General features: G+C 40.3%; 1 protein-coding gene across 2 annotated transcripts in view; it reads left to right on the top strand.

Moving 5' to 3' along the window:
• The window catches only part of LOC119141279 (aminopeptidase O (putative)), a 202600-nt gene extending 190530 nt beyond the window's left edge, over nucleotides 1–12070 (top strand). For both annotated transcript variants that reach the window (XM_037373415.1, XM_037373414.1), the window contains 3 exons: nucleotides 5295–5381; nucleotides 8087–8231; nucleotides 11201–12070. In XM_037373415.1, the coding sequence (XP_037229312.1) occupies nucleotides 5295–5381; nucleotides 8087–8227 (228 nt within the window). In that variant the 3' untranslated portion in view covers nucleotides 8228–8231; nucleotides 11201–12070. The remainder of the gene's footprint in view (nucleotides 1–5294; nucleotides 5382–8086; nucleotides 8232–11200) is intronic.
• The last annotated feature ends 1104 nt before the right edge of the window (nucleotides 12071–13174 follow it).

The following is a 13174-nucleotide window of genomic DNA, read 5'->3' as shown; positions in this document are numbered from 1 at the left end:
TCTTTTTTCATCTACAAATTAGACAGAAGTCTGGTCTCTGAGACTCTTTAATTAACACTTAAGATTCAAGTTGTTCAATTCAATAGAGTCTGAACCTGTGTTTTATAAAGATCACATATGCCTCCTACCTTCAGTAAAGGTTCTGTTTTGTTGGACAATAGCTCTTTACTGTATTTCAAATTACCCAATTTTCTAAGATCTCTGTGTTGCTTTTGTTCAGTGATTTAGATTTGTTGTTTCATGGCGCCCTTTAAATTGGATCCAGCTATTAGCAAAATGTACTCATTTTCCGTGAAGCTAGTCTCCCATTCTGCAGACCAAAGGCTTAGTAAACTCTAGCTCCGCCCCCTCCGCCCCCCCTGCCCCATCATTTAATAAAGGCATGGTTTAAATTACTTGCTTTCTAAATCATGTTTGTAGACCTTGGAAGTAAAATATTTATTTTTTGCTTGCATGTGTATTATCGAAAACATGAGCAAGCTAGATCATTACAATCTACCATATGAAGCATTCTGTGAGGATGTTTGTTTTAGGCTTGTCCAATCATTTGTGTGGGGCAGGGGAGAATAATATGGATTACGCAAAGCAATTTATCACCTTGGTAAAAAAAATAATAATCACTTTAATTTAAGATGTGTTCAAAATAGTTTAAAAAATACTGTTTCTCAAGTGTGTCACTGGGAGCTTTTCTTTTGAATGTCGTTTATTTGATGCCTTAGATGGGCCTGGTCAGTCAGCTTCAAGCAGCATTTCCCAAAATGTCTTGGCCCAGGTTGCTAAAACAAAGGGACTGTCTTAGAGCTGGATTATTAGTGTATTTTATGTAAGTATTTATAATCTCATGCATAATTGTAAGTATTTATATAATCTCATGCAACAGCTTGCATTGTCTGAAAAGAGACTAAGACAGCATAATTTTGGGTTCTTGACATCTTCCATTGCCCTGTCAATGCAGGTAGTGTTTGAGCGGCAAATAATATTGTGCAATACTGTGTATTTTTCGTAAAATGAAATTAAAAGATAATATGAAACCACTGTAATTATTTGTGTAAGCTGCTGCTCCTAAATTTAGGACTGTCTGCTGTCTGACAAGCAGCATCCCTTCAAGACATTTCATCTAGGTGTTAGCCAATACTTAGATCTTGATGGGCTCGCTATTTATGAACATCTAAGAGCTGGTTTCCAAATGTCATATCTAAGACATTGAGTGTCTCCGTGTCTTCCTGCCACAGAACTTTGCCTCAAAAATGTACCACTAATACGGGTAGTGTCTTGCAAAACTCACAAGCCAGCAATCTTTGTTTAGCTTAAAAAGCCGGTAGTGGAGACATCCACACCAGCTGCAGAGGCAGGGTGGGAGGAAAGAACAATTTCCAGGTGATGAGGGGATCCATCCACGAGGAATCTGAGGTCCCAGCAGACCTCCATCACCCGCCTCAGCCACCTCTACCCATCCTCAGGGGTACCAGCCATCAGTCACAGGCTCGGAAGGACAGCTCTTAGCCTGGTATCGGAGGCTGAGAAAGTAAGTTGTGTTTCCAACTCTGGCACGTGGGTCCTTGCAGCTCCCGAACCAGTAAGAGTGCGAGTGGGTAGGTGGGTGGTTACAAGTGTTGCTTCAGATCCAGACGAAGTCATATGTGCTTTCTGCCAGCAATAACAGGAAGGATTGCTGTAAATTACTTTTCAAGTTTAGTTTATATTGTTTATGGTGTAACCAGCCAAAGTGACGTGTAGTGTACATCTCTGAACCATGCAGAATAGCACAGAGAAACGTGCAGAGAGAAAATCGGGAGAGGACTAATGAATTCTTATTTTTGCCACTGAGTATTTGCTCCTGGGAGGAACGGAAAAGCCAAGAAGAACATACACAGGATGCGGTGTGGTTAGCTCAGTCCTACCACAAGCTACTTAGTTTTCAAAATTTCCTTTCAAGACTGATTTGTTAAGAGTGCCTGTTCACATGACTCATTCATTAGGCTGTGAAGCTGTGGGGCCCATTTTACTTTTCCTGCTCTGAGCATTGGTGGAGACGTTGAAAACGGATTTTTTTTTTCTATCCTTCTCTTATGTGAGTAAAATTATCATGTTTGTGGTATCAGCCGAGGGCATGGATTGCACTACAAAAATCACTTCCTTACAGTGTGAGTATCTGAGAAACGACTGCATGTGCTGTGGCTGCAGTAGCTGCAGTTCATGTTACCTGGCCGTCTACACACCATGCAGCATGGGGGGTAGGGGGGCAGGGGAGTAACCAATATGTATGTTGAGTCCAAGTGGTGGTGAAGATTTCAGCAGATTTTTGTGCAGGTCACCCCCTGCCTCTCTTGCACTTGGAGGCAGCCTCGGTTTCTGTGTTCTCCTTACTGGGGTCCTGTATAAGACAGGGGAGAGCTGGCAGGGCCAGCTAGCTGTGCTGGTTTCAGAAGTGTTTCAGCGGTGACCGGTTCTCCCGCAGTTTGCCCATGAGAGCGTTTGGGGCTTTTAGAAAACAGGAGGCAAACATGTAATCTGAGGATAACAGACGTGCTGCTCCTGCCCCAACTGGCAAAGCGCCAGCATTTCAGATGTGGAAGTGTGCCAGGATTTGTACTTACCCTGGGAAAGAAAAGGGAAAAAGCAAAAGAGAGAAAGAAAAGCGTGTGCTGTCCCAGATCTCCCTCATTACATAAATATTTTTCTTTTAAACTAGTTGAAAGGAGGTTGATTGCCAAGAATAGGAGACCTATGGAGGAAGGAACAACTAAAGGGAAAGGCACAGCTTAATTGTTCTGTGTTTTCCAAAGCCATTGGGATTCAGATGATCAGGCCATGATACAAATGTAAGGCATACATACATGACATGAGTATGTGAGGAAGTAGGACGACACGAACACCTTTACAGAGAGAGCTTCTGTTCTGCTCTCCATGCAGCTATTATGGTTGCACCTGGAAAGGTGTGTTGGGGACAAGCTGCTCCTTATCAAAAGTACTCAGAAATTCAGGCCCTAAAGTCTTGTCATCTTCTCCTTTAGGATCCATAAATATTTTAATAACTGCAGGGGAGAAACCAGCTTCACTGGGAGGTATGAAGAGGGCTCCATCCCAGACGACTTTATAATCTGCTGTTGAAATACTCCCTCCGAAGGCACATTTGAGACCTTGAGCAGACACAGAAACTGGACTTGATTGCTTCACACACTGAAGTGCTGTAATTTCTGGATCATGAGATGCAGAAGAGCAGTGAGCACAGGAGAGGACCACAGTCCCTTTCTCCTCGCATTTCTCATACATGCTGTGAAAATACAGAAGGACTTATTTTTTTTAAAATATATGACAGAAGGTGCAGAATGAAGTATATCAGATGAAGATATAAAACCTTTTAAATCTGTTTATAATTCTGCTGGGTTAACTCACCCTACAGATGAGAGTGGTGTGTGCTTAATTTTTGAGCCTTGAAGGTTTGATCCAGGCATGGAGCTACTCAATACTATGAGAAACATCCTGTAACAAAGCCGGATTGCCTGGGAAGATTTACTGGTGAAACATTTAGTGTCTCCAGGGAGGAGCAGCAGCTGGGTAGGGTTTTGAAGGTCTACATTATGGATATGGGCATCTACAGCAAAGTGAGTTGAATCTTGGAAAGCTATTTACTTTTGTAGATTTAGCTCTGGTTCTGCTTTCAGGAATCTTAACAGCCGGTATTGTGTCGGCAAGAAGCTTTAAGCTTTCATTCCCTACCATGCAGTGCACCATAACTGTTCAGTATCCTGCATGCTGTGAGTGCAAACTCCACTCGGCCACAAAACCCCTCAGCATTTTATTTCATTCATAAGCTGTGTTCAACCTATTTCTGTAAGAGGTGAGCTGGAAAGAGATACCAGTACCCAAAAAGGACTCCTCCAGGATCTGTGAACATTTATCACTTGTTAATTATGCTAATAGAATTAACATCTAATTATGTAAGCCTATGAATTTTTTTTCTGAGATACAAAGCTGGCAAGGAGTAGGACGACAAGAGAAGTATTTCTAAATACCCGATTTCCCAAAGCAACAATATACTTAAGTGTGGCTTTCCCCCCAACTCCCTTTCTGGCTTCCATTCTCAATGTTATCAGCAAATCTATCATTCAGGAAAAGGTTCACGTTCATTTACTTGATACAAGCACAGTTTGGACTCAGTTTTGAAAAACACTAGAACTGCTAACATTTTACTCTTATTATGAAAGGTAATTGTTATTTTAGGTGCCTTGTCTTTTTGAGAGATGCTGAGAGCAAGGCTGAAACCAAAGGATTGGGATGTTTTTATTGCACTTAACTGTTTTCCTCTCAGAACAGTGCTGAGCCACTAATGGAATATAAAATTTAGGCTGATCAGTGCCTACAACTGAGGAAGCTTTGCTGGAGAGTAGGATGACATTTATGCCACAAGAGTGGCTAAGAACAAAGTCAGAAATTTAAACAAACAAAAACTAATCACCAAAAAACCCCACAAACCAAAAAACCAACCACATATAATTCATGTTCACACTGTTTCAACAAAAATGTTTCAACTGTGATTTGCTTAGAAATTTCCATACTTTTTATTACAGTATGTTAATAACTGGTTTTGTCAATGTGCGTTTGGTAGAACAGCCCAGCTTTTTAAGTGTAGATGGATTTTAAATGCTTTGCAAGGTGCTGAAGTTCTATTACTGGGAAAGATAACAGTGGCAAAACTTGTTTCATTTAACTGAAAGCACCCTGTTTCATGGTTTTATATCTAACTTTTATCCTTTTGGCATGGATTTAATATTGGTACAGAATTATATTTAAGCCTTTTTGTCACTTGGATTGTGCACTTACATAGGGGACATTATCAATTATATTTTGTGGCTCTTCCAGGTGTTTGCAGTGCTAATTTTCTTTCCCTGCCCACTTCTAACAGGATTAAAAAAAAAAACAACAAACAAACAAACAAACCTCTAGCATAACTTAAAGGGAAAAAAAGCCAAGGCTGGAAACAATGGAGGTGAAGATGCTGCAGATCTGTGCTTGCGTCTGGGTTAGTTTACTAACATGGAACCAGGAGTTTATCTTCAGGCATCTGGGTTTCTGAAGCCTGGACTCACGTGCACAGAGCGCTGCAACTCTGCCCAGCCAACCAGCTAGTTTCAAAGAGGCACCTGCTGGGCCGCTGGGGAAAAAAAAACCCAACCCACCAAAAACCCCAAACCCAACAACAACAACGATAAACCCAGACTGGTTAGAGATGTATTGTTTATCAACACATATACCCAATATAGTTTCTTTTTTTTTCTCTTTTCTTTCCAAAGGTTCGTCATCGGTGGTGTGAGCTTGTTGTTAAACACAAGTACGTGTCGGGGTATGGAGATGTTGAGAAATTTCTCAGAGAAGATCAGGTCAGTTACATTTAATTAGTGTTTTCGAAATAGCTAACTTTTGTACACCCTTAGTGCAAAATTTAAAAATGTTTTAAATACATTTTCTTGCTGCTGTTTATTAGAAACTTGAATGTGTATTCAGGTTTTGCCTCTTTTGCCCCTTAGATATTGTAGTGCAAGGAAGCCACCTAGGGGTATTCAATATCACCTAAGAATGCTAATCTGGTAAGTGATGAAATAGGGTATATTTCCTCCTCTCTGCTTTTATGCAAGCCAGAGGTAGCAGTGATGCTAGGAAGATAGTGCTCAGCATTGGCTCCTTTTGCAGGATGACAAAGGTAAGTCTAGCTGTGAATGTTAACACATGTGCAGTCAGCGCTGCTGTGAGTTCAGTTTTCAAGACAGTGTCCAGAAGGAGAAGCATAGCACAGTGAACCCAGAGAATGCAGGCCTCTCCATGGTTAGGGAAGTGCTACCAGAAGATTTGAAGGTGTTAAAGGCTGGCCATACATGACGTCTTTACTATGGATTTATATTTAGGCCATTATGAACTTGGAATTCTAATTGTACCTCTGTGTTGTTCCTTCTGTTTCACTTTTATTTATTTTTTATTCACCATGAACTCTATAAAATCAAGAGATTCACTGCCTAGGATGACTGTTATATTTTTAAAATGTATGTAAAGAGAAGAAAATGTTGCAAGATATGTCAAAGTCTACACAAGAGATTAATATCTTTACCTTTTATGATGACAATGAACAAAGCCATTTACAGCCAATGAGACTTCTGTGCTTTCAGGCAAATACATTTTTTCACAACAGCACAGTAAAATTATTGCAATCTCTTGCACTCTTTCTTCCAGCTCTGAAGTATACCTCCTATTTATATCTCAGCCAATAAACAGGCCCCAGACTTGCTGGCAAGCTCTTTATTTAAAAAACAAATCAAAACAAAAACCCCAACAACATAAACCAATGTTAATTATGAAACTAAGGAGTTATATATATATATTTATGCATATTTTTCATGCTATGAAAGGATGGACATAACCACTAGCAGAAGCTGGGGTGGGGGGCGGGTGGGACAGATAATCCTTGAGTTTGTAAAACCAAACGTATTGAATTGTGTTATGTTTGGAACAGATTTTATGCCAAATAAAGATCAACATTTTGTACAGCTCAGGGAAATACTTTTTGCAACATTTTTTAATGTAATCTCCAATATCTTTTATTTCATTTACTCCAACAGTACATACAGTTTATGGCACAGCCATCTTATGGAGTGATTACAACTCAAATCAGAGCAGTTGCACATCCTTACTGACCATGACAGACCTGGCTTTTTTTAAGGTCTGGGAAAAAATGACCCATGTGACTATTTAAATCCTTTTCAGGTTTCCAAAAACCCAGTGTGTTTGCTGCATGTTAATGTTTAGACTTGGGGGAAAATTATTAACACGGGCTAGAGAAGGTACTTCCTCTTCATAACAAAATCCCAACATTTTGAAATTCTCTATGAAAGCAACTGGAGCCCAACTCCAAGGCTGTGTGCATGCCTGGTGTGGCTGCCAGACCCTGGTGCAGCTGCAAACTGCAGGAATCTGAGTTCTTGGGTCTCTGGATGTCAGAGAGCATGCTTGGGGGATTGGCAAGGAGTCTGGCAGGTTTCTGCTGCTCTGGGATTTTTTCATTTAATTTCAGTCTTCATTAAACTTTAATTTCCCTTCTTGTTGAAGCCTTTTTTTTTTTTTTTTTTTTTTTTTTTTTAAGGCTTACCACCCAATGCTAGAAATTGTGAGGAAGAATATTAAAATTTGTGGGGTTTTAATGCTATACAAATTTTTACTCTCCTGCAACTGTCCAAACATTAAGTACAACCATAAAAGTCAGTGTGCTAAATCGCTAATATTTTGTCACGTGTATAATCCTATTTTGGTAAGTGCAGCTTAACACTTACTGAATTCCTGTAATTAGGTGAAAAAACTGTCTTATCAGAAAAAAATGGCAATCCCCAATGTTTTCTGTCAAGTTAGCCAGTGCTTTGCTACCTGCCATCACAGGGGCCGAGATCTCACCCCTCAGGTGCCCCATTATCTTTCTTGATAGCTGCTATGCCCAGAATAAGTAATTAGGAAAACCCTGCCTTCTTACCAAACCAGAGTTTATGCATGTTCAGCTGTATCTCAGGTGTTAAAGGTCTGAAATACAGACCTGGCTGCATTTGGTTGATGTCCAGTTGCAGATTTGCTAAATGGGAATTTTAGAGTGGACTCTTTTGGTTGATGTCTTTATCATATTCATATGTCTGTATGTAAACATCCCAACTGGAAAGAAAATGTGTATCCTGTTGAAGAAGGGACAAGCTGTTTTCTTAAGGGGCATTTGGAAGTATTTCAGGTAGTGGATAAAAAAAACCAGGTTTCAACTTGAAAAGTGGCAAGAAAAATGGAGTGAGACAGCATCTTCTTGTCATGACACAACATACACCTCTTATATTCTGTTCTTACACACTCAATGCACCATATAGACAACCATCCTTAGGCTAATGAGAACCAAAGAAAACTACTTTTGGGGGAGGAAGGGTTCCAGAGTATATGGCATTTTCTGTGTTTTGAATTGTCTTTTTTGTTGTTATTGTTTATAATTAAATGAATACCAGGAGTTTGGGTAACTAGTTGTTACTGGCGGGTGATGCAATGCCTGTGCTTTATGTTCCTCTTTCAGGCAATGGGTGTGTACCTGTATGGTGAACTGATGCTGAATGAAGATGTGAAGCAACAAGAACTTGCACATAAATGCTTTGCTGCAGCACAAGAACATATGGATACATCTGCAGCCAAAGTGGTGGCAGAGATGCTGTTCTGAATAGGTGATTTTTCTTTTTTAAATTAAACACCCTGATTTTACCTTATGCAGAAGGAATATGCAGAGCTCACTCAAAACAGTAAACTTTGGTGTGCTATACAGCTTGTGGCTGCTTAGCTCAAGCAGTAATTCTTCTTGTTAACTATCTTGCTGCTTCCCACCCCCCCCCCCCCCCCCTTTCTTTTTTTAAGCCCAGCTGCTGGAGCAGTGAGTTAGGTACGTGTAGGCACTAGCTGGAGAGCATGGAGCATGGCTTTGTTGTAAACTTTGTAATGGACTGTACAAGAGACAAATGTAAGTCCAAATGGCCAGCAAAAGGCCAGGCTCCACCTGCAGTTGTTTCCCATTCTGTATTCTTAAATCTGCTCCCAGAAATTGCAATTTCGCAGGGAGTATTCCTGTTTAACGAAGCTGTGTGATGACTTGATAGGCAGCACAGTAAGAATCTGAGCCCACAGTGGAGGTATGAAGCTGTGCACTTGGAAGCAAATCAGAATCATGTGAGAACAAACTGCTAATTTAAATGTTTTTGGGTTAAATGCAGTGAGGTCTTTGAAGACGGATCTTGACATTAAAAAAGTAGCCTTAACATGAAGAAGCTCTTTAATATCATGCTGAATCTAGCTTGTTTCTGAAATTAATGGGGAGGAATCACCAGAGAAAAAACAGAATTTCAAGAAATATTCATGAAACAGAGATTGTTGCAGGCTATAAACTGGTAATTTGAAAAGATATTCTCCATGGCTTAGTCTGTTTAAGTCACCAGAGGTAACCTTACAGTGTCCGTACATGCATGTTTAACACATAGACAATTAGGATTGGTATGAAGATCTCTTCCCGCACAGCATACCTCAGATTTTTGCTTAATGATATAACTCATCTGACAGACTGATTGCAAACTTTATAGTCCATTTGTGGTATCAAAATTCAGATATCTAATTCAGCACAATCATCATTTTCTAATTGGTACCGAGCAGAAATCTTAAATTTCTTCTGGTCAGGCCTGTACATGTAGCAGTACTTGACAGTGATAGTACTTGATAGTTTAATTTGTGGTGGCTACTTTCTTTACATGAAATACAGCAGATTATAGATACCACAAAAGCAAGTTTGTTTACAAACAGCCATGTTGTTCTTCTGTATAAACAAGAAGTATGCCTGCCAAGAAGACTATTTGGGAAAGGTGGATCAGACTGTAGAGTGCCAGGATACCAGTTATATGGTAGGAGGGCCACCTTCTGAAACAGATAGGGCTAAGAGACTTGCTTGTGCACTCCCAGTTATTGAGGACCCACAGGAATTCAAGTTACATTCAACAAGTTTTCATCTGGTAGATGCCTTCAAGTATCTGAAGTTCAGAAACCCAGAAACATGGAGATGCAGTTTGTTCTGGTACTACTGTACTAGGAGCTGCCTTCCTGTAGTTCCTCCAGTAGTAAAATAATCATAAAAATTCCTACCAGCTTCTGGTGGCGAGTATCTAGCACAGGAAAATTGCATGGTATGTATGTGTTAGCAGTAGTCTAGAATTGCCCCTTTGACTTTTCAGACAAAGAAAGACTAGAAGTGCATGGTGAGCTGTAACATAAAATGTACAGATACTGTTAAGAGTACAACACTCTGTGTGACTGCACAGCTTTCTTTCAGTGTTGTGGCTGTTTGGGTTCCTGGCATGATGATTTGTGACTTAAGATTAAAATCACATTGCCAGGGATTACCACACAGCCGTGACCGCAGCTGCTAGTATGAAACTCACCATAACTATCCAGTCCGTGGTGCACAGTTTGGAATCCTCTCCGTCCATGAAACAAAAAAAAAAAAAAAAGAGGAAAGCAGCAGACACATCGTGGAAGAACCTCCTCCAATAATTAGCTGTTCCGAGACAGACACCTCTCTGGTGAGGTGCAGAGCTTAGCTGATTGGTGAACAGTGATTGTTTCCCTCTTTGTTCACAGTGGCTAAGTTCTGCACCTGAAGAGAAGGGGAGAGGAGACTTTGCTTAATGTCAGCCTCCGTAGGGCAGAGGGCATTTGCTGGCTGAGGTACCTTGCTGCTGAACAGGCAGTTTTACAATGGACGCGCATGTGTGAGATGCAGTATATCAAGGATAAGAGGCAGAGGTGGCTTGGGGAGGACCAAAGACTCTTGGTTCTAGCTGAGGATAAGTGCTCCTTAAATTCTTGGTCTGACTGCAAACATAAGGCATCACCTACAGTAATTTGGTTACCACTCTTTCCTAAAGGTTAGAGGAAATAAATGTTTGTGACTTCGAACTGGAATCACCTATAAAGCTTTGTTTTGTAGTCTTCTCTTTAATGGATGCTGTCATGATCTCTCTGCAGCTGTAGCTTAGCACTCTGTCGTTCGCAGGAAATGGTGGCAGCTCCAGTCAGAAACAACTTAACGGCTCCAGCTCTTGTTCCAGGCTGTTGATGGACTCGTCCTCCAGTGCCTACTGAGCTGATATCAGTTCTGATTTTACACACTGGCTCAGTTCAGCAGGAACAGGAGTCGAGCCCTAGTGCAAAAATCCAGATGTACCTTTGAGAAATGTTCTTACTGTTTTCTCTGAAAAAACAAGTTAGTATAAATTACGATGTCCTGATGTTAAACACTAAGCGGCCTAAGGTGGAAAAGCTACCTCAGTACTGTTTAGAGAACTGTTGGCTTAAGACAAGAAGGTATGTGGATATGTAGCACATCACACAGTATTGCTCTGGTAACTGACCTCCAGCGTTATTTTCAGAGTAACCTGCTAACAGTGAAGAGAATGTGCCTGCAATGTAGATCTTCCCTGTCTTCTTCAGACATTGTTGTGGTAGCTCTAGAAATCATTGTTAACTCTGTAACCATAGTTATGCTTTACCAGTACCATAAAAAATAACTCCATTTGGAAAGCTGGGGCAATCATGAATCCACAGATGTGCCTTTATCGTGACCAAGTGATAACTTTTACTGCTGTTTCTGTTGCAGGAAAGATCACAGAGAAACTCTTAACATACCTCCTCCTAAACCCTGATGATACTAGGATTTCATTGACCCAAGACATCAAGGGAAGGATTATGTGACTGCTAACACAATTAGCTGACAGAAACATTTACCTCTCAGTATTTATGAGTTCCAGAGGCTCACTGTAACCAAAAATGCACATGCAAAACAAACTACACACAGCCCCACACACACCCACACCCACACACCCCCCACCACCCCACACCCCCCATTACTGTGGCTTTAGGTAGTTCTGTAATACAAGAAATTTGGAGTTTATCCCTGTTCTTGATACAATCATTCCAGTTTGCATAGGCCAAGGACTCTTGATTTGAACAAATTTATGCACTCCAGTAATGTGGCCAACATTAATAATCTCTGAAATTCAGTGAAGCTGTTTTCTGTACTTAAAATTTTGTTTGTAACTTCTATGCCAAGTTAAAATCTAGCATAAAATTAGCAGGAGCTGGGGTGGGGCTGGGGACGTTAATTGCAAACTGAAATAATCTGTGAAAAGCAACCAGCTGTGATCCTGGTGATGGGATGGGACTGAAGGAAAACCAAAGATCAGCATTCTCTCTCTGTGTTGTTTAGGTTAACTTTTACCTGAAGTGTGAGGTCTTCCATTTTGTGAAAATGTCTTCCATACCCCTGTGCTGCTTCTTTTGCGCAGTGATTTATCAAGCATAGCTCCTCCTTCCTAGGAACTTACTGCTCCACTGATCAGAAGACATCTTAATTGTTCCTCTCAGAGAGTAAGAATTTAAAATACATAAATCTGTGAACATGTTTACTTTGTACACTACTGTTTTACATCAAATACGCTTGTAAAAATAAATACTTTTTTCAAGTATGTGTAGTCTTTCCATTGCACAGTGGTTCAACATTAATTTATAAAATTAGGGGGTAAAATGACCCCATTTCTGCTTTTGCAGTAGGAGAGAATCAGCGGAAAGTCATTATTAGTGGATATTAACAAGAAAAAATAAATGTGGCAATTAATATCTTTTTTTAAGTCCTTGTGCCCAGAATCTAAAGTAAGAGCCTCCCTCAACAGCGGCTTTGGTCCAAAGAGTACAGTTTCTCTTTACCTCACTACCTTTTCTGACCACCCCCTGTCTGCCCCCCACAGTGTCAATACCAGAATTAGGGACACTCAGCAACTTCTTTCAAATGCAGCAAGAGTTAGGAAATTGTCCAAAAAAATGCTGAGATGCCACAGTGACTTCTAATGTAGTTAGACTCACAGATGTAGTTATTAAAGGATCCTGTTCACAACAGAGTTATGCTTCATTTCACAGGTTTTCTTGCAAAGGCCAGAAATGGAAACCAGTTTGCTTTTTGCCTTTTCCTTTTTGTAAGGGAAAGAACCTGGAGCTGGATAATGTTCTTGCACAAGATGCCCAGAAATTTAATACGTTGTAAGCCTGTTCATAGCCAGTACTGTTAAAATTACATGGCAGGTAAGACACTCCATACATTTGCAAAGATCATCAGATTTTTGTTCTTTCAAAACAATCAACTTTTCTTACCTTTTTTCCAATACTGAGCACAGCAGTTGTTTATTTTGCTTGCTACAGCTGTTCCAGTCTGTCTCGGCAGTATTAACACGAGCATGAACGTGAACAATGATTTCCCTCACAACTTTGTGATCTATCATGCATTGTAGCAACTGAGAAAATAAAATACCAACACAAAAGAGTGTAAAAAAATAGCAAAGAGGTGGTAACCCTGGCCCTGTAACTGGACTTCTGAGGCTTTTGTTGATAATCCATTACTAGGTAGAGGGAGGCTCCAGATTAAGAAGGAAGCTTCAGATACTCACTGTCACCATAACTCATCAGAAGTAAGAGAGAACAGGAGACCTCTGTATGATATAGTAGCTTCGTTAACAATGTAAGCATTACCATTAATTTTAAACCCTGAATCATGTAAAAGGCTCTGGGAGTGAACCATAAA

The sequence above is a fragment of the Falco rusticolus genome, chromosome Z (assembly GCF_015220075.1).
Source record: "Falco rusticolus isolate bFalRus1 chromosome Z, bFalRus1.pri, whole genome shotgun sequence".
NCBI lineage: Eukaryota > Metazoa > Chordata > Aves > Falconiformes > Falconidae > Falco > Falco rusticolus.
Note: the sequence above shows the minus strand (reverse complement) of the source record. Positions and strands in the feature narration are given on the sequence as shown.